The sequence below is a fragment of the Oncorhynchus clarkii genome, chromosome 23 (assembly GCF_045791955.1).
Source record: "Oncorhynchus clarkii lewisi isolate Uvic-CL-2024 chromosome 23, UVic_Ocla_1.0, whole genome shotgun sequence".
Taxonomy (NCBI): domain Eukaryota; kingdom Metazoa; phylum Chordata; class Actinopteri; order Salmoniformes; family Salmonidae; genus Oncorhynchus; species Oncorhynchus clarkii.
This window is the reverse complement of record NC_092169.1, coordinates 7,342,073-7,368,968: the sequence shown is the minus strand read 5'-3', so window position 1 is coordinate 7,368,968 and position 26,896 is coordinate 7,342,073. Positions and strand designations below refer to the sequence as shown.

Sequence of the window (26,896 nt, the reverse complement as noted above, 5' to 3'; positions counted from 1 at the left end):
TTCACTTGTCATTATGGGGTATTGTGTGTAGATGGGTGAGATTTAAAAAATAAATAATAAATAAAAAATAAAAAGTTTTATCTGTTTTGAATTCTGGCTGTAACACAACAAAATGTGGAATAAGTCAAGGTGTATGAATACTTTCCGAAGGCACTGTACGTCAGCCTATTTTCACCAGAATGTTCATGAAATGTTAGGTTATTGTGTAAGAAGTTGGTTATTATTGGAAAACAATGGGATTCGAGACTCAAATGCCTCTTCAACTCATATAACTCATAAGGTATGGTATTGATTAAATGAAGATAGCTGCCGTATTGCCTTTATGTTAAGCGTGGTTACTTAGTACAGGCAAAGGCCAAGGTGCTAGTGTAACGGATGTGAAATGGCTAGCTAGTTAGCGGTGTTCGCGCTAAATAGCGTTTCAATCGGTGACGTCACTTGCTCTGAGACCTTGAAGTAGTAGTTCCCCTTGCTCTGCAAGGGCCGCGGCTTTTGTGGAGCGATGGGTAACGATGCTTCGTGGGTGTCAGTTGTTGATGTGTGCAGAGGGTCCCTGGTTCGCGCCCGGGTATGGGCGAGGGGACGGTCTAAAGTTATACTGTTGAACTAGCACATAACCTACTCTAAAACCCAGGTTCTCAATGACCACATCCATTTCCTTCTCTGTCACTCTCATTCTTGTGTTTTGTTGCTCAGTCTCTTTCGCTCTCCCTCCTGTTGTGGCTCTGGGCTCTCCTCTCATTGAGAGTCTCCCCTTGTCTGGCCAGACAGAGGTACAGCAGAGGTACCACATGACACATTGCAGGCATTAATTGCATAGGACCGGGACGATGCCAGTATCGCGATACTCGTTAGTACCGTGGCAAGGAAACAAAACACGAAGGAGATTTTGCTTCTTTAGAAAGACAGCCCTAATGTTGGAAACAAACATCATTATGCTGCCATTCATAGTCACATTTATTTATTTCCCAAGATATGGAACACACTTTTCTTTTTACATACAGCAGGGTTTTAAAAGATCAAAAAGTTGTCTGCTTCATGTTTTCATTTTTTGCCATCGAAAAAATATTGCAATACAGGTATCGTCACAGCTCTACAATTGGATCAGCAGTGCCTGCACTAAGTCGGACAGTGAAACCTCGCCATAACACACCATGCAGACTAGGGTTTAATATTTTCCCGGTATTTTACAAATGTTCCATCTTGAGAATAAATCACTTTTCTCCCGGGTAAGTCGGTGTTTCTCGCATTATAAAGCATATACAGTGGCTTGCGAAAGTATTCACCCCCCCTTTGGCATTTTTCCTATTTTGTTGCCTTACAACCTGGAATTAAAATAGATTTTTGGGGGTTTGTATCATTTGATTTAAAAAACATACCACTTTGAAGATGCTAAATATTTTTGGGGGTGAAACAAAAAATAAATAAGACAAAAAAACTGGAAACTTGAGCGTGCATAACTATTCACCCCCTGAAAGTCAATACTTTGTAGAGCCACCTTTTGCAGAAATTATAGCTGCAAGTCTCTTGGGGTATGTCTCAAAAAGCTTGGCACATCTAGACACTGGGATTGTTGCCCATTCTTCAAGGCAAAACTGCTCCAGCTCCTTCAAGTTGGATGGGTTCCGCTGGTGTACAGTAACCTTTAAGTTTAAAGGTTTAATCTAGTTTAATCTAACCAGAGTACCTTCTTCCATATGTTTCGGGAGTCTCCCACATGCCTTTTAGCGAACACCAAATGGGTTTGCTTATTTTGTTTTTAAAGCAATACCTTTTTTTCTGGCCACTCTTCCATAAAGACCAGCTCTGTGGAGTATACGGCTTAAAGTGGTCCTATGGACAGATAGTCCAATCTCCGCTGTGGATTTTTGCAGCTCCTTCAGGGTTATCTTTGGTCTCTTTGTTGCCTCTCTGATTAATGCCCTCCTTGCCTGGTCTGTGAGTTTTAGTGGGCAGCCCTCTCTTGGCAGGTTTGTTGTGGTTCCATATTCTTTCCATTTTGAATAATGGATTTAATGGTGCTCCGTGGGATGTTCAAAGTTTCTGATATATTTTTTATAACCCAACCCTGATCTGTTCTTCTCCACAACTTTGTCCCTGACCTGTTTGGAGAGCTCCTTGGTCTTTATGGTGCTGCTTGCTTGGTGGTGCCCCTTGCTTAGTGGTGTTGCAGACTCTGGGGCCTTTCAGAACAGGTGTATAATCCTGAGATCATGTGACACTAGATTGCACACAGGTGGACTTTATTGAACTAATTATGCGTAATTAACATTGACGCTACCTGAGCCTGATTAGCCATATATTAAATACATTTTATGAGCTCTACAATAATCACATTTAATGAACCCAAAAAGCCCAAATGATTGTGCCATTATCCAATGCATATACAGTATGATATAGGCTACTGCACATTAGGCACGGCAGAAAGACATAAAAGCCCATAGATGTAGCTAGCTATAGCCTATGCTCTCTTGTGTAAATAAATTAAACTAGCTCCAGAGGCTAAACTTTTTGAGTGTGAACTGTATTACTGTATTGTACATGGCAGTCTATGTATATTTGTAAACAACAGCTGGTGCACGATATCTAAGGTTTTGCTTGCCTGAGGTAGAGTATTTCAATGTAGTCTACAGCTTATCATATCTACCAAAATAGTTTTTGTCTATTAGCTGTCTATTTATCACCACAAACCGATGCTGGCACTAAGACCGCTCTCAATGAGCTGTATACGGCCATAATCAAACAGGAAAACGCTCATCCAGAGGCAGCGCTCCTAGTGGACAGGGACTTTAATGCAGGGAAATTTACATTTTTTTAACCTAATAATTCTAATTCTACAAGCATGTTAAATGTGAAACCAGAGGGAAAAAAACTCTAGACCACCTTTACTCCACACACAGAGATGTGTACAAAGCTCTCCCTCGCCCTCCATTTGACAAATCGGACCACAATTCTATCCTCCTGATTCTTGCGTACAAGCTAAAAATTTAAGCAGGAAGCACCAGCCACTTGGTCAATAAAAAAAGTGGTCAGATGAAGCAGATGGTAAGCTGCAGCACTGTTTTGCTAGCACAGACTGGAATATGTTCCGGGATTCTTCCGATGGCATTGAGGAGTACACCACATCAGTCACTGGCTTCATCAATAAGTGCATTGATGACGTCGTCCCCACAGTGACTGTACGTACAAACCCCAACCAAAAGCCATGAAGAAGACAAGCCTCCATTTTAGTCCACAATGGAACATTCCACTTAGTATTTAAGAACCCTTTATCAGGCAACATCCACACTGAGCTAAAAGCTAAAATGGAGGGGTAGAGGGGTAGAGCTGCCGCTTTCAAGGAGCGGGACTAACCCAGAAGCTTATAAGAAATCCTGCTATGCCCTCCGACGAACCACGCTAGTCGGATGTGGCAAAGCTTGCAAACTATTACATAATGCAAAACGGAAGCACAATCGCGAGCTCCCCAGTGACACGAACCTACCAGACGAGTTAAATTACTTCTATGCTCACTTCGAGGCAAGTAACACTGAAACATGCACAAGAACATCAGCTGTTCCGGACGACTGTTTGATCATGCTCTCCGTAGCCAATGTGAGTAAGACCTTTTTTTTTGTTGTGATTTTATATATTTTTATCCCCCCCCTTGCCTCATCGCTACAACAAGGTTGCGCGTCCTCCGAAACCCCAAACAAGCCACACTGTTTCTTGACACAATGCCCACTTGACCCGGAAGCCAGCCGCACCAATGTGTTGGAGGAAGCACCGTGTACTGCACCAATTGGTAGTTACAGTCTTGCCTCATCGCTACAACAAGGTTGCGCGTCCTCCGAAACCCCAAACAAGCCACACTGTTTCTTGACACAATGCCCACTTAACCCGGAAGCCATCCGCACCAATGGGTCGGAGGACGCACCGTGCACTGCACCCGGCCCGCCACAGGAGTCGCTTGTGCGCAATGGGACAAGGACATCCCTGCCGGGCAAACCCTCCCCTATCCCAGACGACTCTGAGCCAATTGTTCGCCGCCCAATGGGTCTCCCGGTCGCGGCCGGCTGTGACAGAGCCTGGAACGAACCCAGAATCTCTAGTGGCACTGCCTTACACCACTGCGCCAATCGGGAGCCCCTTGTGAGTAAGACCTTGAAACAGGTTAACATTCACAAAGCCGCAGGGCCAGACGGATTACCAGGATGTGTACTCCGAGCATGCGCTGACCAACTGGCAAGTGTCTTCACTGACATTTTCACCCTCTCCCTGTCAGAGTCTGTAGTACCAACATGTTTCAAACAGACCACCATAGTCCCTCTGTCCAAGAACACTACGGTATAACCTGCCTAAATGACTACCAACCCATAGCACTCACATCTGTAGCCATTAAGTGCTTTGAAAGGTTGTTCATGGCTCACATCAACACCATTATCCCAGAAACCCTAGACCTACTCCAATTTCCATACCGTCCCAACAGATCCACAGATGATGCAATCTCTATTGCACCCCACACTGCCCTTTCACATCTGGACAAAAGGAACACCTATGTGAGAATGCTATTCATTGACTACAGCTTAGTGTTCAACACCATAGTGCCCTCAAAGCGTATCACTAAGCGAAGGATCCTGGGCCTAAACACCTCCCTCTGCAACTGGATCCTGGACTTCTTGATGGGCCGCCCCCAGGTGGTAAGGGTAGGTAACAACACATGCGCTACGCTGATCCCAACACAGGGGCCACTCCGGTGCGTGCTCAGTCCCCTCCTGTACTCCTTGTTTACTCATGACTGCATGGCCAGCCATGACTGCATGGCCAGCCATGACTCCAACACCATTATTAAGTTAGCCGTTGACAACGAGATAGCCTATAGGGAGGAGGTCAGAGACCTTGCACTGTAGTGCCAGGACAACAACCTCTCCCTCAATGTGATCAAGACAAAGGAGATGATTGTGGACTACAGGAAAAGGAGGTCTGAGCACGCCCCCATTCTCATCGATGGGGTTGTAGTGGAACAGGTTGAGAGCTTCAAGTTCCTTGGTGTCCACATCACTAACAAACTAACATGGTCCAAGCACACAAAGGCAGCTGTGAAGAGGACACAAAAAAACCTATTCCCCCGCAGCAGACTGAAAAGATTTGGCGTGGGTCCTCAGATCCTCAAAAGGTTCAACAGCTGCACCATCGAGAGACTGGTTGCATCCCTGCCTGGTATGGCAACTGCTCGGCCAATCCAACCACAAGGCACTACAGAGGGCAGTGCGTACGGCCCAGTACATCCCTGGGGCCAAGCTTCCTGCCATCCACGACCTCTATACCAGGCGGTGTCAAAGGAAGGCCCTAAAAATGGTCAAAGACTCCAGCCACCAAAACCATAGACTGTTCTCTCTGCTACCACACGGCAAGCGGTACCGGAGCATCAAGTCTAGGTCCAAGAGGCTTCTAAACCGCTTCTACCCCCATAAGTCATAAGACCCCTGAACATCTAATCAAATGGCTACCCAGACTATTTGAATTGCCCCCCCTTTTACGCTGCTGCTACTCTCTATTTATTTTTATCTATGTAAGGTCATTTTTAATAACTCTACCTACATGTACATATTACCTCAATTACCTTGACTAATCGGTGTACCTGCACATTGACTTGTACCGGTACCCCATGTGTATATCCTCTCTATTGTTATTTTACTGCTGCTCTTTAATATCCTCTCTCTTGTTATTTTACTGCTGCTCTTTAATATCCTCTCTCTTGTTATTTTACTGCTGCTCTTTAATATCCTCTCTATTGTTATTTTACTGCTGCTCTTTAATATCCTCTCTCTTGTTATTTTACTGCTACTCTTTAATATCCTCTCTTGTTATTTTACTGCTGCTCTTTAATATCCTTTCTCTTGTTATTTTACTGCTGCTCTTTAATATCCTCTCTATTGTTATTTTACTGCTGCTCTTTAATATCCTCTCTATTGTTATTTTACTGCTGCTCTTTAATATCCTCTCTCTTGTTATTTTACTGCTACTCTTTAATATCCTCTCTTGTTATTTTACTGCTGCTCTTTAATATCCTTTCTCTTGTTATTTTACTGCTGCTCTTTAATATCCTCTCTATTGTTATTTTACTGCTACTCTTTAATATCCTCTCTCTTGTTATTTTACTGCTGCTCTTTAATATCCTCTCTGTTGTTATTTTACTGCTGCTCTTTAATATCCTCTCTCGTTATTTTACTGCTGCTCTTTAATATCCTCTCTCTTGTTATTTTACTGCTGCTCTTTAATATCCTCTCTATTGTTATTTTACTGCTACTCTTTAATATCCTCTCTCTTGTTATTTTACTGCTGCTCTTTAATATCCTCTCTCTTGTTATTTTACTGCTGCTCTTTAATATCCTCTCTCTTGTTATTTTACTGCTGCTCTTTAATATCCTCTCTCTTGTTATTTTACTGCTGCTCTTTAATATCCTTTCTCTTGTTATTTTACTGCTGCTCTTTAATATCCTCTCTATTGTTATTTTACTGCTGCTCTTTAATATCCTCTCTCTTGTTATTTTACTGCTGCTCTTTAATATCCTCTCTCTTGTTATTTTACTGCTGCTCTTTAATATAAAGTAAGCATTTCGCTCTAAGGTTGTTGTATTTTGCACATTTGACAAATAAAATGTGATATTATGGCCTGGAATTATGCACATCGTTCAAACTGTGATAAAGCAGAAGAGAACATGCAATTCTGGTGCAGCACATTCATCCTACTAAGTTACAAGTATTGGCAATTGAATTAGATTAACATTTTTAAATATAATAGCGCATATTTGTATAATTTAGTAGGCTGATGCATATATATACCTTTCATAATAGTTCCCCTAATGTTATTTGCCTACCTCCTCTATTTCTTTATTGTTGCTTCCTTCCTTTGCTTTCTACAGTTAGATTAAATATTTTTAGTTGTCCTTATCTTCATCATTCTAATGACATCCTTGAATAATGTTGGACTAGAATTAGATGCAGAAAGCACTGCTCTTCACGAAGATTGATTGGTTATGGGTCTGAATAAATAACTGCTATAGCCTACCGACATCGTGCGTTCGCTCTTCTTTCAAACTACCTGAGTTCTATTGGCTGCTGTATTTAACATTCAGCAATAAAGAGCTTGCGTTCCTCTTTGAATAGTCTATTGGTGTAAGAAATTCAAAACAAAATTATGTCTAGCAAGATATTTCCTGCATGGGACTCCCAAGAGCTTAGGAGCGTTTTTTTAAGGAGAGGCCAGCGGAGCACAGGTGCTTGCATATTGCTCAAGAGACAGAGGCTATAAGTTAGAAGCTTATTATGCATAACCCATCATTACTTAGCTAAATATAAGGCTAATACTGCATTGAATCTATTACCTGAAAGGTAGACTAGGACACACAGTACCAGTAAAACGTTTGGACACACCTACTCATTCAGATGACCTGGCCTCCACAATCACCTGGCCTCCACAATCACCTGGCCTCAACCCAAATGTTAGTCACTCCATTAGCCTGTCTGCTATCAGTGACTGCAAAACCACATTTTGAAATTGCACCTTGTGTATTCTTCCTCGCAACAGTTAAACTGAGAAATAAAAATGAAGTAAAACATTTTTTTTTTAAATAAATGCATTGTTATTTTTTTATTATTATGTTTTAACCCTGTAGTAGATGCTTGTTTCTCAGTCTAAGATTTGTTATTTGGATGTGACTGCAGACATTTCCCTGTTCCATACACACTGCAGTCAACATCGGCCTCGGGCTGGTGATGAATTCACTAATAGCTGTAGTCAAAGAAATGGTGATAATGCATGTACAGTAGAGACTTTATTGCTGTAGCGTTATGTGTTGCTTTAGTCCTTCATAAGCACTATTGGTTTTCTTTATTAATCCCAAACATCGGCTTTACACTGCAGTGTTGTGACAGTAATCGCACAGAGAAAGGTCCGTGTTTGTTTGCTGTTCCTCGCCAGGGCGATTTCCACCATGGGTTTTGCATTAGGACTATTTTTCCCAACAGACAGTGATTTTTGTCCAGTGGCTCTGTGCTGCTGTGTGTGTCTGTCTAGTGCCTGAGGCTGTGTTACACATGTCCCTATAGACTCTCCCTCTCTCTCTTCCCCTCTGCTCGTGATCAGCACATTCTGTTGAATGTCTCTGGTATGTGACCCGTCGACCCTCGGCAGCAGCTCGGTTTTTCTGGGAATGTTCAAATTTGAATATTCTGGGAAGTGGGATTAACCCTATTGGATGAACTGTGTGCTGCCAAGTGTTGAAGTGCTGCTATAGGATAAGACGGATTATAATTGAATGTTTTAATTATATGTTTAAGGGAAGAGTAGATCGCAGCTTCCCATGGCATGCATGTTAAAGTCTGCAGTTGTATTTCAAAGATCACAGAGGATTTGAAGCTTGGACGCAAATGGATGCAGTGAATAAATGATAGGTCCTATTGGTTGTTTTAGCTAGCCACTTGGAGTGCATTATGCGTTTGAGAGAATTCTGTGAAAGAATAGGGAGTGAACTAGGATTACTTATGATACAATAACTGAGCCATACTCCTGATCTCTCAGAGCACCTGAGATCTCAGCCCATATAGGTCAGAGGTCACATTGGTGTGTTATGCTACATTCCTCCCCAGAGCCCGTGCGTGCGTGTGTATTTTGTGTTAGAGCTGGGCGATATGGGAAAAACCCATATAAACCCATATTGTGATACATTTTTTGCTATATGGACAATAAATACAACGCAGAAATAGTATGCAATTTCATCTAACATATCCAGGGAATGCATGATTTGATATTTTGATGTGCAACCTGTCAAAATAGGATCCAGAATTATAAAAAAAAAATTGGGCTCTTCAGAGAATTTGCCGACATCTTTGTGTATTTTGGGCTTTTGGCTAGATTTCTATTTCTAAAGCCGGAACAAAGTTTATTTACTGTTTCACTGATTTATTTATTTTCTAGAAAAGTGAGGTGATCAAAAAAATTGACAAATAACCCCCCCCCCCCCCTCAAACAGAATTGACTCCAAATTGATACCAAGTGAGAGGGTTTTTCATAAATAGTGAAGAAGGAGCACTTTACCACATTGTAATACGCACCTGTGCAAGCTCTGGGCTTCGTGTGCTTCAATAGTTATATTAATCCAAGTGAAAACCTACGCTAGGAAATCCTTCCTGTGTAATTTGGAGAAAGAATGTGGATAATGTTAATTATTATAATCATGGGCACTATCTTGTCAGTTTTTTTTTTACTGAACATTTTACTGATTAACAAACATAACAGCATTATTAACAAAAAAAGTACTACATGTATAATCAGTTAATTACTTAAATGTATTGCCTTAACTAAGCTTTAACACAATATTAGCTAATATGAAAAGGTTGCCAGGTGCACGGTGTAGCCTCCGACACATTGGTGCGGCTGGCTTCCGGGTTGGATGCGCGCTGTGTTAAGAAGCAGTACGGCTGGTTGGGTTGTGTATCGGAGGACGCATGACATTCAGTCTTCGTCTCTCCCAAAATTGGGGACAATTTATTTTATTTTTTTTACATTTTGTGAATTTTACCCCTTTTTCTCCCCAATTTCGTGGTATCCAATTGTTGTAGTAGCTACTATCTTGTCTCATTGCTACAACTCCCGTACGGGCTCGGGAGAGACGAATGCTGAATGTCATGCGTCCTCCGATACACAACCCAACCAGCCGTACTGCTTCTTAACACAGCTCGCATCCAACCCGGAAGCCAGCCGCACCAATGTGTCGGAGGCTACACCTGGCAACCTTGGCTAGCGCGCACTGCGCCCGGCCCGCCACAGGAGTCGCTGGTGCGCGAGGAGACAAGGAGATCCCTACCGACCAATCCCTCCCTAACCCAGATTGTGCGTCGCCCCACGGACCTCCCGGTCGCGGCCGGTTACGACAGAGCCTGGGCGCGAACCCAGGGACTCTGATGTAATAATGTGTTCATTACCTGACTGTATCCTATAGCCTATAGCTAGGTTTCCATGTTTGGCCCCACAAGCGTTCCTGAGCCCCATAAATCTACTTATTATAAAAAATAAAAAATAAAAAACACCAGGAAATCAGCTCCAAGTGATTTTTATTAAAGAAATCTGTTCAAGTATTCCTACGCATAATCGAGAGACGTGTGATTGTATACAAATGTAAGCAAGGATGTAAATTATTATGTTTTAGTCTAACGTTATTTCTGTTTGGGCTTCTTGTTGTCAATTTGCAGTCTACAAATTATTAATAAATATTTTCTGGCCCATCCCCCCGACCATCCTCTCAAGACAAAATCATCCCGCGGCTGAATCTAGTTGATCATCCCTGGCCTATAGGCTAGATCAAAATATTATACAAATATAAATAGGCCTATCATAGACGAGGCCTTTAATTTGAAGAAAGAGGGACAATCATTCAAGTTAGGCCTATCAAATGAATGCTTTGAAAAAAGTACATTTCAATCCGCCATAGATTATATTTTACCGTATAATCTACAGGATAAAATGTTTATTTAAAATGTGCAATTAGAAGCGTCAATCCCATACAGAGCAAGCTTGGCTAAATTCAAGGCCAATAGACCTATACAGTCAACTCACTCACTGCATCCTCCTTCGATTGCATCTTCCGGCTGCCAGGAAAAGCCCCCACTTTGGAGTCGACCGCATAATTTTGTTACGTTACAGCCGTATTCTAAAATTGATTTAAATTGCTTATTCACCTCATCAATCTATGCACACTACCCCATAATGACAAAGAAAAACTGGTTTTTAGAAATGTTTGCAAATGTTTAAAAAAATAAAATTAAATATCACATTTACATAAGTATTCAGACCCTTTACTCAGTATTTTGTTGAAGCATATTTGGCAGCGATTACAGCCTCGAGTCTTCTTGGGTATGACAATACAAGCTTGGCACACCTGTATTTGTTCTCCCATTCTTCTCTGCAGATCCTCTCAAGCTTTGTCAGGTTGGCTGGATGAGCGTTGCTGCACAGCTATTTTCAGGTCTCTCCAGAGATGTTCGCTTGGGTTCAAGTCCAGTCTGTGGATGGGCCACTCATGGACATTCAGAGACTTGTCCCGAAGCCACTTCTGCCTTGTCTTGGCTGTGTGCTTAGGGTTGTTGTCCTGCTGGAAGGTGAACCTTCACCCCAGTCAGAGGTCCTGAACGCTTTGGAGCAGGTTTTCATCAAGGATCTCTCTGTACTTTGCTCTGTTCATCTTTCCCTCAATCCTGACTGGTCTCCCAGTCCCTGATGCTGAAAAACATCCCCACAGCATGATGCTGCCACCACCATGCTTCACCGTAGGGATGGTACCAGGTTTCCTCCAGTTCAACCTTCATCAGACCAGAGAATCTTGTTTCTCATTGTCTGAGAGTCCTTTATGTTCCTTTTGGCAAATTCCATGCAGGCTGTCATGTACCTTTTTTCTGAGGGGATTGGCTTCTGTCTGTTCACTCTACCATAAAGGCCTGATTGGTGGAGTGCTGCAGAGATGGTTGTCCTTCTGGAAGGTTCTCCCATTGCCACAGAGGAACTCTGTAACTCTGTCAGAGTGACCATCAGTTTCTCCCTGACCAAGGCCGTCTTCCACTGATGTTTGGCCAGGCGGCCATCTATAGGAAGAGTCTTGGTGTTTCCAAACTTCTTCCATTTAAGAATGATGGAGGCCACTGTGTTCTTGGGGACCTTCAATGCTGCTGAAATGTTTTGGTACCCTTCCCCAGATCTGTGTCTCGACACAATCTTGTCTCTGAGCTCTACCGACAATTCCTTCGACCTCATGGCTTGGTTTTTGCTCTGACATGCACTGTCAACTGTGGGACCTTATATAGACAGGGGTATGTCATCCAAATCATGTCCAACCAATTGAATTTACCACAAGTGGACTCCTATCAAGTTGTCGAAACATCTCAAGGAAGAACATTGTAAACAGGATGCACCTGAGCTCAATTTCGAGTCTCATAGCAAGGTGTCTGAATACTTATGTAAATAAGGTATTTCTGTTTTTGTTTTTTTATACATTTGAGAACATTTCTAAAAAGCTGTTTTCCCTTTGTCATTATGGGGATTTGTGTGTAGATTGATGAGGTAAAAATTTGTTTTCATCAATTTTAGAATAAGGCTATAATGTAACAAAATGAGGAAAAAGTAAATGGGTCTGAATTAATTTGCTAAATTGTAATTACTTCGCTACTATGGCCTTACCTCCTTACTCCATTTGCACATACTGTATATAGATTTTTCTATTGTGTTGTTGACTGTACTTTTGTTTATCCCATGTGTAACTCTGTGTTGTTGTTTTTTTGTCGCACTGCTTTGCTTTATCTTGGTCAGGTTGCAGTTGAATATGAGAACTTCTTCTCAACTGGCTTACCTGGTTAAATAAAGGTGAAAATAAATTAAAAACATTCCGAATGCACGGTATCTCCCAGGAGAAAGAATCAAGAGTGAGCGAAACGGCGCCCCTCTGTCTCTCTACGTTTAGGCCATCTATCTGATGCTGCCTAGTCTAAACGAGTTTGACATTTGTTGCAGCCTGTAGCATTTATTAAGGCAAGTGAAGCCAGCGAACATCTGGCGTCCTTTGTCAAAACATGTATAGGCAATTATTTGTATCGGCTTTGAGCTAAACTGAGTGAGCTCAACTGAAGAAAGTGTCAAAGGAAGTCAGCTTGGATTTGGCGTCACTACTTTCAAATCCCATTGACAGCGTTCGTCATTTGACAGAAAAACTTGAGTTGTTGCATCTTGTTGTGTTGTCCTCCGGTGGCTAGTTAACCAGGTAGCTAAAATATTTGTTTTTACTTCATTCTCCTTACTGGCCAATGATTATAACGGCAATTCTGATCCAACCATGAATTCATACATTGTTGTGCCCCTGGCCTTAGAGGATGGAAGTTCCATATGTAGCTTGATGTAGAAGGCTAATGTTCACTTGCTAACTTTGCCCATGAACGGAAGTTAGGCTAGCGAGCAAGCATTTTAGCCAGGTAGACATCGGACATCAACATTCTTTAAGTGTGTATGGTATGACAGTGATAGACCGTTTCATCAACATGAAAGAGAGGAGGATGGTGTTGACTTTCTCTACAAGTAGGGGGAATCAAACATGTTTTTCTACTTAAAATCAAATCACATTTTATTTGTCACGTGTGCTGTATACAACAGGTGTGTAGACCTTACCGTGAAATGCTTTCTTACTTACAAGCCCTTAACCAACAATGCAGTTCAAGAAATAGTTAAGAAAATATTTACTAAATAAACTAAAGTAAAACATGTAATAGAATGTAACACAATAACAATAACGAGGCTATATTCAGGGGGTATCGGGGAGTCAATGTGCGGGGTACAGGTTAGTCAAGGTCATTTATACATGTAGGTTGGGGTAAAGTGACTATGCATAGATAATTAACAGCGAGTAGCAAGACTGTAAAAATAAAAGGGGGGGGGTCAATGTAATTTGTCTGGGTGGCCATTTGATTAATTTGTGTAATTAATTTGTTAAGCTAAGTCTAATTTGCTAAGTCTTATAGCTTGGGGGAAGAAGCTGTTAAGGATCCTTTTGGACCTAGACTTGGCGCTCCGGTACCACTTGGGGTGCTGTAGCAGAGAGAACAATCTATGACTTGGGTAACTGGAGTCTTTGACAATTTTTTGGGGCCTTCCTCTGACACCGCCTAGTATATAGGTCCCGGATGGCAGGAAGCTTGGCCCAAGTGATGTACTGGGCGTACGCACTCCCCTCTGTAGCGCCTTACGAGCGGATTGTTGTGGAAGAGAGACTGTATATTCTTCAAACAACAACTTTATTATACGATTTGCAAAAATGGAGCGGTTAACAATCACTCAATGGTGCAGAGTTAAGAGCCCAACGAACAGAGTTGGGTCTCGGTGTATGACTCTGACACTTTATCCTCAATGTTAGCCATGAACAAAAGGATGGGATCACAAGATGACAGACCAAGTGTATAATGTTTTCTGAAATCACTAGCTAGCCCAGGGCTCCCCAACCCCATTCCTGGAGCGCTACCCTCCTGTAGGTTTTCGATCCAACCCCAGTTGTGACTAACCTGAATTAGCTTATCAACCAGCTAATTATTAGAATCAGGTGTGCTAAATTAGGGTTGGAGCGAAAACCTACACGACGGTAGCTCTCGAGGAACAGGGTTGGAGAGCCCTGATCGAGCCTAACCCCCAGACATGCAGCATACCATTGATCTACCCCCCTGCTCTCTCTCTCTCTCTCTCTCTCTCTCTCTCTCTCTCATCCTCAGATGCACCTCTTATCGACCGGGAAGAACTGTTTGTGCAGAAGCTGCGCCAGTGCTGCGTACTCTTTGACTTTGTCACGGACCCCCTAAGCGACCTGAAGTACAAGGAGGTGAAGCGTGCCGGTCTGAATGAGATGGTGGAGTACATCACGCACAACCGCGAAGTGGTCACCGAGTCCATCTATCCCGAGGGTGTCATCATGGTAAGAGGAGAACACACACACAAACTCTAGTGAACATGCATGCAGTCGCACCACAGTCACAAGAGCATTCGGAAAGTATTCAAACCCCTTGGCTTTTTCCACATTTTGTTATGTTACAGCCTTATTCTAAAATATATATTTATTTAATTGACTACATGCAATACCGGATAATGACAAAGCCAAAACTCTCAAGCTCTGTCAGGTTGGATGGGGAGGGTCACTGCACAACTATTTTCAGGTCTGTCCAGAGATGTTTGATCGGGTTCAAGTCCGGGCTCTGTCTGGGCCACTCAAGGACATTCAGAGACTTGTACTGAAGCCACTCCTACGCTGTCTTGGCTGTGTGCTTAGGGTTGTTGTCCTGTTGGAAGGTGAACCTGATCTGCAGAGAAGAATATGAGAACTTCCCAAATACAGGTGTGCCAAGCCTGTAGCGTCATACCCGAGAAGACAGCAGGGTAGCCTAGTGCTTAGAGCGTTGGACTAGTAACCGGAAGGTTGCAAGTTCAAAACCCCGAGCTGACAAGGTACAAATCTGTCATTCTGCCCCTGAACAGGCAGTTAACCCACTGTTCCTAGGCCGTCATTGAAAATAAGAATTTGTACTTAACTGACTCACCTAGTTAAATAAAGGTAAAATAAAAAAGACTCAAGGCTGTAACGGTGCTTCAACAAAGTACTGAGTAAAGAGTCTTAATACTGTGATATTTCCGTTTTTTACATTTTGTATTAATTATCAAAAATGTCTAAAAACCTGTTTTCGCTTTGTCATTATGGGGTATTGTGTGTAAATGGATGAGGGGAAAACATGCATTTAATCCATTATGAATGAGGCTGTAACGTAACAAAATGTGGGGAAGGGGTCTGAATACTTTCCCAATACACTGTGCACTCTTGACACAATGTGGAAGGGCCAACATTTTAATCACATGTGGGTGTAAACATGCCGTCACCTCACCATGCTACATCCTGACTCTCTAATGACTTCTGCCTGGCCTCGCTCAGGATTCCACCCAGCACAGTGGGGGGAGAGAATCAACATCAAACCCTTGAGGAGCTTCCAAAGTCCATTATTTATTTTGGTGATGAGTCCGATCGAGCCAAATCCCTCCGGAAGCCTTTTAACCCGACATCTCTCCCTCTTTCCTCCCCTTGTCATACGCTCTTACTCTCTCCTCCCCTCTGAGTTACACCTACCCTCTCTCCTGCCTCCTGGGGTATTCTCCCCCTCTCCTGCCTCCTGGGGTATTCTCCCCCTCTCCTGCCTCCTGGGGTATTCTCCCTCTCTCCTGCCTCCTGGAGTATTCTTTCCTACCTCCCGCCTCCTGGGGTATTCTCCCTCTCTCCTGCCTCCTGGAGTATTCTTTCCTACCTCCTGCCTCCTGGGGTATTCTCCCTCTCTCCTGCCTCCTGGGTTATTCTCCCTCTCTCCTGCCTCCTGGGGTATTCTCCCTCTCTCCTGCCTCCTGGGGTATTCTCCCTCTCTCCTGCCTCCTGGGGTATTCTCCCTCTCTCCTGCCTCCTGGGGTATTCTCCCTCTCTCCTGCCCCCTGGGGTATTCTCCCTCTCTCCTGCCCCCTGGGGTATTCTCCCTCTCTCCTGCCCCCTGGGGTATTCTCCCTCTCTCCTGCCCCCTGGGGTATTCTCCCTCTCTCCTGCCCCCTGGGGTATTCTCCCTCTCTCCTGCCCCCTGGGGTATTCTCCCTCTCTCCTGCCCCCTGGGGTATTCTCCCTCTCTCCTGCCCCCTGGGGTATTCTCCCTCTCTCCTGCCCCCTGGGGTATTCTCCCTCTCTCCTGCCCCCTGGGGTATTCTCCCTCTCTCCTGCCCCCTGGGGTATTCTCCCTCTCTCCTGCCCCCTGGGGTATTCTCCCTCTCTCCTGCCCCCTGGGGTATTCTCCCTCTCTCCTGCCCCCTGGGGTATTCTCCCTCTCTCCTGCCCCCTGGGGTATTCTCCCTCTCTCCTGCCCCCTGGGGTATTCTCCCCTCTCTCCTGCCCCCTGGGGTATTCTCCCTCTCTCCTGCCTCCTGGGGTATTCTCCCTCTCCTGCCCCCTGGGGTATTCTCCCTCTCTCCTGCCTCCTGGGGTATTCTCCCTCTCTCCTGCCCCCTGGGGTATTCTCCCTCTCTCCTGCCCCCTGGGGTATTCTCCCTCTCCTCCTGCCCCCTCTCCTGCCCCCTGGGGTATTCTCCCTCTCTCCTGCCCCCTGGGGTATTCTCCCTCTCTCCTGCCTCCTGGGGTATTCTCCCTCTCTCCTGCCCCCTGGGTATTCTCCCTCTCTCCTGCCCCCTGGGGTATTCTCCCTCTCTCCTGCCTCCTGGGGTATTCTCCCTCTCTCCTGCCCCCTGGGGTATTCTCCCTCTCTCCTGCCCCCTGGGGTATTCTCGCTCTCTCCTGCCTCCTGGGGTATTCTCCCTCTCTCCTGCCCCCTGGGGTATTCTCCCTCTCTCCTGCCCCCTGGGGTATTCTCCCTCTCTCCTGCCTCCTGGGGTATTCTCCCTCTCTCCTGCCCCCTGGGGTATTCTCCCTCTCTCCTGCCCCCTGGGGTATTCTCGCTCTCTCCTGCCCCCTGGGGTATTCTCCCCCCCTCTCTCCTGCCCCCTGGGGTATTCTCCCTCTCTCCTGCCCCCTGGGGTATTCTCCCTGCCTCCTGGGGTATTCTCTCTCCTGCCCCCTGGGGTATTCTCCCTCTCTCCTGCCCCCTGGGGTATTCTCCCTCTCTCCTGCCCCCTGGGGTATTCTCCCTCTCTCCTGCCCCCTGGGGTATTCTCCTTCTCTCCTGCCTCCTGGGGTATTCTCCCTCTCTCCTGCCCCCTGGGGTATTCTCCCTCTCTCCTGCCCCCTGGGGTATTCTCCCTCTCTCCTGCCTCCTGGGGTATTCTCCCTCTCTCCTGCCCCCTGGGGTATTCTCCCTCTCTCCTGCCCCCTGGGGTATTCTCCCTCTCTCCTGCCTCCTGGGGTATTCTCCCTCTCTCCTGCCCCCTGGGGTATTCTCCCTCTTTCCTGCCCCCTGGGGTATTCTCCCTCTCTCCTGCCCCCTGGGGTATTCTCCCTCTCTCCTGCCCCCTGGGGTATTCTCCCTCTCTCCTGCCCCCTGGGGTATTCTCCCTCTCTCCTGCCCCCTGGGGTATTCTCCCTCTCTCCTGCCTCCTGGGGTATTCTCCCTCTCTCCTGCCCCCTGGGGTATTCTCCCTCTCTCCTGCCCCCTGGGGTATTCTCGCTCTCTCCTGCCCCCTGGGGTATTCTCGCTCTCTCCTGCCTCCTGGGGTATTCTCGCTCTCTCCTGCCTCCTGGGGTATTCTCCCTCTCTCCTGCCTCCTGGGGTATTCTCCCTCTCTCCTGCCCCCTGGGGTATTCTCCCTCTCTCCTGCCCCCTGGGGTATTCTCCCTCTCTCCTGCCCCCTGGGGTATTCTCGCTCTCTCCTGCCTCCTGGGGTATTCTCCCTCTCTCCTGCCTCCTGGGGTATTCTCCCTCTCTCCTGCCTCCTGAGGTATTCTCCCTCTCTCCTGCCTCCTGGGGTATTTTCTAAATCCCTCCTTCCCCTTGTAGTTCTCTCCTCTCCTCTCCTCCTCAATCAGTCAATCAAATGCATTTATAAAGCCATTTTTGCATCAGCCGATGTCACAAAGTGCCATACAGAAACCCAGCCTAAAACCCCAAACAGCAAGCAATGCAGATGTAGAAGCACGGTGGCTAGGAAAAACTCACTAGTAAGGCCGGAAGCTAGGAAGAAACCTAGAGAGGAACCAGGCTATGAGTGGTGGGCCAGTCCTCTTCTGGCTGTGCCGGGTGGAGATTATAACAATACATGGCCAAGATGTTCAACATTCATAGATGATCAGCAGGGTCAAATAATAATAATCACACTTACTACCAAGAAACAAGACCGAGTATAGCCCACAACGATCTCCCCCACGGCACGAACCTGAGGGGGGGGCGCCAACCCGGACAGGATGATCACGTCAGTGACTCAACCCACTCAAGTGACGCACCCCTCCTAGGGACGGCATGGAAGAGCACCAGTAAGCCAGTGACTCAGCCCCTGTAATAGGGTTAGAGGCAGAGAATCCCAGTAGAGAGAGGGGAACCGGCCAGGCAGAGACAGCAAGGGCGGTTCGTTGCTCCAGTGCCTTTCCGTTCACCTTCACACTCCTGGGCCAGACTACACTCAATCATAGGACCTACTGAAGAGATGAGTCTTCAATAAAGACTTAAAGGTCGAGACCGAATCTGCGTCTCTGACATGGATAGGCAGACCATTCCATAAAAATGTAGCTCTATAGGAGAAAGCCCTGCCTCCAGCTGTTTGCTGAGAAATTCTAGGGACAATGAGGCCTGCGTCTTGTGACCGTAGTGTATGTGTAGGTATGTACGGCAGGACCAAATTGGGAAGATAGGTAGGAGCAAGCCCATGTAATGCTTTGTAGCTTAGCAATAAAACATTGAAATCAGCCGTAGCCTTAACAGGAAGCCAGAGGCTAGCATTGGAGTAATATGATCCATTTTTTGGTTCTAGTCAAGATTCAAGCAGCTGTGTTTAGCACAAACTGAAGTTTATTTAGTGCTTTATCCAGTTAGCCTGGATAGTAGAGCATTGCAGTAGTCTAATCTAGAAGTGACAAAAGCATGGATTCATTTTCCTGCATAATTTTTGGGACAAAGTTTCTGATTTTTGTAATGTTACGTAGATGGAAAAAAGCTGTCCTTGAATCAGTCTTGATATGTTCGTCAAAAGAGAGATCAGGGTCCAGAGTAACGCCGAGGTCCTTCACGGTTTCGTTTGAGACGACTGTACAACTATCAAGATGATATCTCTTTTTTTCTTGGGACCTAGAACTAGCCTCTCTGTTTTCTCCCAGTTTAAAAGTAAAACATTTGCCGCCACCCACTTCCTTATGTCTGAAACACAGGCTTCCAGGGAGGTCAATTTTGGGTCACAGCCTGCTGCCTGGCCTGCACCCTATCTCATTGTGGAGCTAGAGGAGTTAGAGCCCTGTCTACCTCGGAGGCCCTCTCTCCCTCTCCGCTTGTGACACATTTTTGCGCTGTGCTCAACGAGTAATAAGTGATCAATTATCCACCACCTTCTCCCTTTCATCTTGCTGCTGTCGTCTCTCCCTCTCTCTCCCGTTGTGAGTGTTCTGTAACGATGCTGAGGTGCGTCTCTGGAGCTGTGGAGCCAGGCAGGCTATTTCCAGCATCTCTCTTTCCTCAGTGCCAGAGGGGCTCTGTGCGGTGGCAGCCTCAGGCCCAGACAGGAACTAGGTGCTGGGGAAGTGTTGCTTTATGTCAGCTGCAGCTCTCCCAGTGGCCGTGTTAGCAGGGCTAACCTAAACGGCTTTTACCAGGACCCACTTGGGTCCTCTCTCGACACCACCCGTTTGTTAAATGATTTGTGCTCTGATCTAGTGAAAGTCATTCCTTTTGTGTGGTATAAGACTATCGGATGGATTGTGCTGTGTTTTCCTAAATGTGCAAATTGGAGGATAGTTTTAGCATTGTTGATTTGTTGCCATGTTGACTGACACCTCTCCTCTGCCTTGTTCAGTTTTCAATCAACCTGTTCAGGACCCTGCCACCATCCTCCAACCCCACGGGGGCTGAGTTTGACCCAGAAGAGGACGAGCCGACTCTGGAGGCTGCTTGGCCACACCTACAGGTGACGGTTTTTTATTTCTCTTCTTGAATTTGGAATTTTAAGACTAGAAAAAAGCAGTATTGTCCGCCTTAAATCACACCAACGTTTGTCCTCTTTTGCTTCTTCTCTCCAGCTGGTGTATGAATTCTTCTTACGATTCCTAGAGTCCCCCGATTTCCAGCCTAATGTCGCCAAAAAATACATTGACCAAAAGTTTGTACTGTCTGTAAGTATCCCTCTGGTTACAACACAAACTGTGCTCCCTGTAACTGCTGAGCTGTTGAAATATCTAACCCTTTACACTTGTGGGTCTTGACCTATATGGATAGGGCTAAATTGAAATGTTTTTTACAAAATAAATATGAAATGCATATGCATGTTAACAATTGAAAGGGAACAGTTTGGAGATGATGGGGAAATTATTAGACCAAAGTTGTGAGGACACAACAGGGAACCCAAACATTACACTGTTGATTTTATGTGCATTTTACATTTACTGCACTTACTGAAAATACTCTGGATACATTCAGTAATATACGACTATTCCTAGGAAATGTTGGGTAGGTGCAACATAAGACAAAATAATGACAAGGCTTTGAGTGAAAGGCTAGCTCCAACAGTGCAGTAGTATTTATAATTCACAACGATACAAGAAATGTAGAAATATTAGGACGAGCAATGTCGGAGTGGCATTGACTAAAATACAGAACAATATAATACAGCATACACACATGAAATGAGTAAAGCAGTATGTAAACATTATTAAAGTGACTGGTGTTCCATTTATTAAAGTTACCAGTGTTCCATTTATTAAAGTTACCAGTGTTCCATTTATTAAAGTTACCAGTGTTCCATTTATTAAAGTTACAAGTGTTCCATTTATTAAAGTTACCAGTGTTCCATTTATTAAAGTTACCAGTGTTCCATTTATTAAAGTTACCAGTGTTCCATTTATTAAAGTTACCAGTGTTCCATTTATTAAAGTTACCAGTGATTCTATGTATATAGGGCAGCAGCCTCTAAGGTGCAGGGTTGAGGAACCGGGTGGTAGCCATCTAGTGATGTGTGTGTGTGTGTGTGTGTGTGTGTGTAGAATTTCTATGTCTGTGTATGCGTGTTTACTCATACCCTGGCCTGCTTCCGTCTCCCTCCCACACAGTAGCGAGACATGAGAGCTGAGAGGGAATTAGCAGGGGTCACTCTTCTCCATCTGACCACATGATGCTTCCCATCCACCGCTGCTGGGAATGAATTTTAATAATGACTTTAGTCAGCCTAATCACTGTGAGTGCTGGCCTGGGCTCCAGACACGCATTGCTTTGCATTATGTTATGGGGAAACCCAGCCGCTATGACATCTCATAGATATCGAGTTTTGTTTTCACCGCACCACCTGATACTGTGTGCCACGTTGTCTTGAACACTTCAGCGTGTTGGTCAATGAAAGTCGTGTGTGTTTTGTCTGATGATGAGTATTTTCGACCTTTGCCTGATTTTCCAAGTATTTTTACTCCTACAATTGCAAGCATCCCATTTGTATCTTTTGTATTGAATACGGTGCTAGTTTCTCAAATATGCATTGATGTTTGACACATTAGATGTCTGATCATGCCAACCCCCCCCCCCCCCCCCCCCCATTCCTCCCCACAGCTACTGGAGCTGTTTGACAGTGAAGACCCCAGGGAGCGGGACTTCCTGAAGACCATCCTCCACAGGATCTACGGCAAGTTCCTGGGTCTTCGGGCCTACATCCGCAGACAGATCAACAACATATTCTACAGGTGAGAGAGATGGATTTTTATACCCCCTTCCACACCAGGTAAGTCGGTCTATAGAAATAGAATTAGAGGGACACTCCATGTGGCTGGCGGTCCACCTGACATAGGACGTTGACTTGTTTATGGGTGGGATGCCTGTTTTTAGTTATTCTATTTCTATGTGTCTGTCTCGCCATTGAAATCTATTCAGAGTTCGAGAGAGTCTGTCAGTTCTTGTGGAGAATAGATAATGTAACTGCAACACAGAAGACCTGCAAGGTTGTCGAATGTTGAGGTTGCGTGTAGAAAATGTGTCAGTATATCTGTTGTCTGTGCCCTTTTAGTTGACCTTGGCCTGCTCTCATATTGCAGGTTTATATATGAAACCGAGCATCACAATGGAATCGCCGAGCTCTTAGAAATCTTAGGAAGGTGAGTGCAGGGTGTACTATCCCGTCAACACATCATCTCTTTTACAATTAAAAAAACAAGATGAATCTAAAAACAAGTCTCCCCTTGTCCCTCGTCCCCAGCATAATCAACGGCTTTGCCCTGCCATTGAAAGAGGAGCACAAGATGTTCTTGATTCGAGTGCTGCTGCCGCTTCACAAAGTGAAGTCACTCAGCGTCTACCACCCACAGGTACCATAGTGCTCTGAAAGGCCCCCTCCCTTACACAGTGTGAGGCTCAGACATGACTCTCCTATATCAGCTCCTGCTGAAATGCTCTCACTCGCACAACTTGTCTATCTCTCTCCACAGCTGGCGTATTGCGTCGTGCAGTTCTTGGAAAAGGACAGTAGTCTAACTGAACCAGTGAGTTTGGCATGTCTTCAACTGGGAATTGTCAGCCAAAGGTTCTTAGCTGGGTAATAAATGGTTTTATACAGAGTGAATTTTAATGTTGTGTAAATGATTTGACCCCCCCAGGTGATCATGGGCTTGCTGAAGTTCTGGCCTAAGACCCACAGCCCCAAAGAGGTGATGTTCCTCAACGAGCTGGAGGAGATCCTGGACGTCATCGAGCCGTCTGAGTTCGTCAAGGTCATGGAGCCGCTGTTCAGACAGCTGGCCAAGTGTGTTTCCAGTCCACACTTCCAGGTACTCTACGCCTGCCTCAAGCTCACTCACACTGCTGTATTTACTCATTCAGCTTCACTGGCCCAAACATAACAGAATATGGCATTGGCTTCAGGAAGGAAGAAATAACATCATGCCAATTTAAAGTAATTTGTCTTAGAATCATGTGCGATATTCTGTCGTGGACAGAGTGAACAAGCACAGGAACTATACCGTACCCACAATGGAAGAAGACTGCCTTGGTAGATTACAAGGGGCGTATTGTCTGATGGCCTCCTTTTTTGGGTGCTCAAGGTGGCAGAGAGGGCGCTGTACTACTGGAACAACGAGTACATCATGAGTCTGATCAGTGACAACGCCGCCAAGATCCTCCCCATCATGTTCCCTGCTCTCTACAAGAACTCCAAGAGCCACTGGAACAAGTATGACCCCTGCATCCAAGTCAATTTAAAAGATCAATGCTCCTGCTAAACTGATGTGCCTCCAAAACAAGCCTGGCAACTATTTGTCATAGCTGGGTTCGCATTTTGAGAGAATAAATCAATTCATTGTTGTAAGGGAAGAACAGATAATGCGCTTTGTGCAGAAATATTTTTCTCCCCTTAAAAAAATGGGATACTGGATCCTTTTGAATATAATCCAGAAAACAATTGATGTCCAGCACTCGCTGAAAAATGCATTTCAATGATTCATTGTATGTTAACCTGCACATATTGTGCTAAATGCCCTTCCTATGTCTAGGACAATCCATGGGCTGATCTACAACGCCCTGAAGCTCTTCATGGAGATGAACCAGAAGCTGTTTGATGACTGCACCCAGCAGTACAAGGCTGAGAAACAGAAGTGAGTCCACTGGGCATGCTCCTAGATCTGCATGGTCCTCTATTAAATCAGCCACTTCTCTTTTTTTTCCCCCCATGTAGAACTATTGATCCTCTCCCTCAAAGCACAGTAAAATGCCAAGCCAGCTAATTTCCTGGTTGGCTCCAACTCAAAGTTGTTTTTGTTGCTGATGTGTTTTCAGAGAGAAGTACAAGCTGAAGGAGCGTGAGGAGGTCTGGCACAAGATCGAGGAGCTGGCCAAGCATAACCCTCAGGTGATCCCTACTGCAGGATGCCAAAAAACACCACAACCCCATCCCCGTCCATTATGGAACATTCACATCACACTGTTCCAGGGAGTAGGCTCAGGAAACGAGGCTGTGCTATTTATTTCCACATTAGACATTTGTAGATGGACACTGCGTAATAGTTTTTTTTTTTTAAGTGTGTTGTATGTAGTATCAAATTAATGGTCCCTAGTAACACGCTTCCTGTCTCATTATTCTCCAAATGCATTCCATAATATCACTGTCGCCAGGAGCAACCGAAAGGGACAAAAAACTCCAGTCCTCAGTAATTATGTTGCTATGGTTGTGTGTGGAATTGTCTGTACAGTAAGCGGTAGAGGGGATTTTGGGGGGGGGTTTAAACAGGGTTATGCTTGAATTAATTTGACTTTATAAAGTCCTTTTGTTCCAGACACATCTAATTATCACCATTGATCGTCTCTCGTGACTGATTCCCAGCTCCAAGGGCTCAGGAACAAAGAGCTGAAGATTTAATTAAGAGGAATTGTGCTTTAGTGAATGTAGCCTAGATGTGTGTGTGTGTGTGTGTGTCAGTAGCTATGTTTCCATTAACATTTTAGAAAGTTTGCATAGGAAATAGATGCCACAATTGCCTGCAACGGTGTGTTTCCATTTAACTGTCTTGTGTTTATTAAAAACAGCTGGATGTAATGACGTCACCCCCACAACAACAACAACAAAATCTGCAAAAACCCAGATTTTCAAATACAAAATGATGGTTGAAGTGTTTCTATTATCCATTTAGGCAATGAATAAATTGTCAACAGCCTGTATGCCCTTCCACCTTTCTGTTTCATGTCACGTAGTCCACAAAAGCCAGCATGGATAGAAAGCAAGAATTGACTCATATTTTCCATATTGTAATGGTTCTAATGTGCCAGCGTATGGCATCGGTCCGTGGCATGGTGAGACTACTGTACATCTGATATAATTATATGGTGAAACGTGCATCCTGCCAACCAGAAAAGCAAGGCAAAGCAATTTGGGCATTCTTGAAAGTCAGGACAATCGTTGTCCTGCATAGAAACGTCATTTTTAGAGTTGAAATGTAGATTTAGAAAGCAGTAGGCGTTTAGAAAATAAATGTGGAGTGGGGCTTTCTAGTCACGTGCTGACGTGCCCTGCGTCCCTTCAAAAATGATTCAGCAATCATCATTTAAAAAAAACTCTTTCCATCAATTTGTCGCAAGAAGGTTTGACAAAAGATAAAAACGGATAGAACATTTCTCCGATAGCAGCTGTTTGCATTACACGTCTTACACGACTTACACGACTTACACAACTTACACGACTTACACGTCTTACACGTCTTACACGACTTACACGACTTACACGTCTTACACGACTTACACGTCTTACACGTCTTACACGTCTTGCACGTCTTACACGTCTTAGACGTCTTACGTGTACACGACTTACACGACTTACACGTCTTACACGACTTACACGTCTTACACGTCTTACGTGTACACGTCTTACACGACTTACACGTCTTACACGTCTTACGTGTACACGTCTTACACGACTTACACGTCTTACACGACTTACACGTCTTACACGACTTACACGTCTTACACGACTTACACGTCTTACACGACTTACACGTCTTACACGACTTACACGTCTTACACGACTTACACGTCTTACACGTCTTACACGACTTACACGACTTACACGACTTACACGACTTACACGTCTTACACGACTTACACGTCTTACACGTCTTACGTGTACACGTCTTACACGTCTTACACGTCTTACACGTCTTACACGTCTTACGTGTACACGACTTACACGTCTTACACGTCTTACACGACTTACACGTCTTACACGACTTACACGACTTACACGTCTTACACGACTTACACGTCTTACACGTCTTACGTGTACACGACTTACACGTCTTACACGACTTACACGTCTTACACGTCTTACACGACTTACACGTCTTACACGACTTACACGACTTACACGTCTTACACCTCTTACACGACTTACACGACTTACACGTCTTACACGACTTACACGTCTTACACGACTTACACGTCTTACACGACTTACACGTCTTACACGACTTACACGACTTACACGTCTTACACGACTTACACGTCTTACACGACTTACACGTCTTACACGACTTACACGTCGCAATGTTTCTTTGTTGTTGCGACATTGCGTTTGTCAAATTAAACCTGGGTCAATGGAAACCTGCCTAGTGTCTGACTGAGAGAGAGCAAATATCTGTCTTTTAACCTATGCTTTATCTGCAGGTTACCAAACTCCGACCTGGTCTCCACCCACAAGAAGAGGTCTGCTTCTTTTCTTACTGAATTCAATGGGCTGTCTGATGTTGATCTTGGTACCTTCGTGTGTGTGTTTCACAGTCGGTATCCAGACCAGATCCAACTCATTTGTTTCTATCTGTAATTTTCCAGTACATGATGTACAATGAGAGTCCGGGAGGGGTGCCCTTGTACTCCATGGAGACGGAGACGCCCACTGCTGAGGACATTCAGCTGCTGAAGAAGACTGTCGAGACAGAGGCCACACAGGTACAACTACCAGCACACGTCAAGGTACACCACTCTCTACATACGCCCACCTGCAGGCTTTTTTCCCAGCCTAGTAACTTACTAATCAATTGATCGTCAAGGCCATAATTTGTTGAATCACAGGTATGTACTCGCACCCCCCGTAGCCACATACAGTACACCCTGCAGGCTGTTGTCCCAGCCTAGTATTAATACACCTACCAGCCAATCAATGAATCAAGAAAAATCAACACTTTTGAATCACATGTTCATTTATTTT

At 44.9% G+C, this 26,896-nt stretch overlaps 1 protein-coding gene across 3 annotated transcripts in view; it reads left to right on the top strand.

The window, feature by feature from the left end:
- LOC139381920 (serine/threonine-protein phosphatase 2A 56 kDa regulatory subunit delta isoform) overlaps window positions 1-26,896 on the top strand; it is a 52,153-nt gene that overhangs the window by 21,409 nt on the left and 3,848 nt on the right. For 2 of the 3 annotated variants that reach the window (XM_071125779.1, XM_071125781.1), the window contains 13 exons: window positions 14,281-14,480; window positions 20,030-20,140; window positions 20,253-20,345; window positions 21,769-21,899; window positions 22,248-22,307; window positions 22,409-22,517; window positions 22,638-22,691; window positions 22,806-22,976; window positions 23,250-23,377; window positions 23,697-23,798; window positions 23,980-24,052; window positions 26,356-26,394; window positions 26,521-26,637. In XM_071125779.1, coding sequence (XP_070981880.1) covers window positions 14,281-14,480; window positions 20,030-20,140; window positions 20,253-20,345; window positions 21,769-21,899; window positions 22,248-22,307; window positions 22,409-22,517; window positions 22,638-22,691; window positions 22,806-22,976; window positions 23,250-23,377; window positions 23,697-23,798; window positions 23,980-24,052; window positions 26,356-26,394; window positions 26,521-26,637 — 1,388 coding nt within the window. Of the gene's footprint in view, window positions 1-14,280; window positions 14,481-20,029; window positions 20,141-20,252; window positions 20,346-21,768; window positions 21,900-22,247; window positions 22,308-22,408; window positions 22,518-22,637; window positions 22,692-22,805; window positions 22,977-23,249; window positions 23,378-23,696; window positions 23,799-23,979; window positions 24,053-24,476; window positions 24,615-26,355; window positions 26,395-26,520; window positions 26,638-26,896 lie in introns of those variants that run through there. The other variant, XM_071125780.1, reaches the window with a different exon arrangement.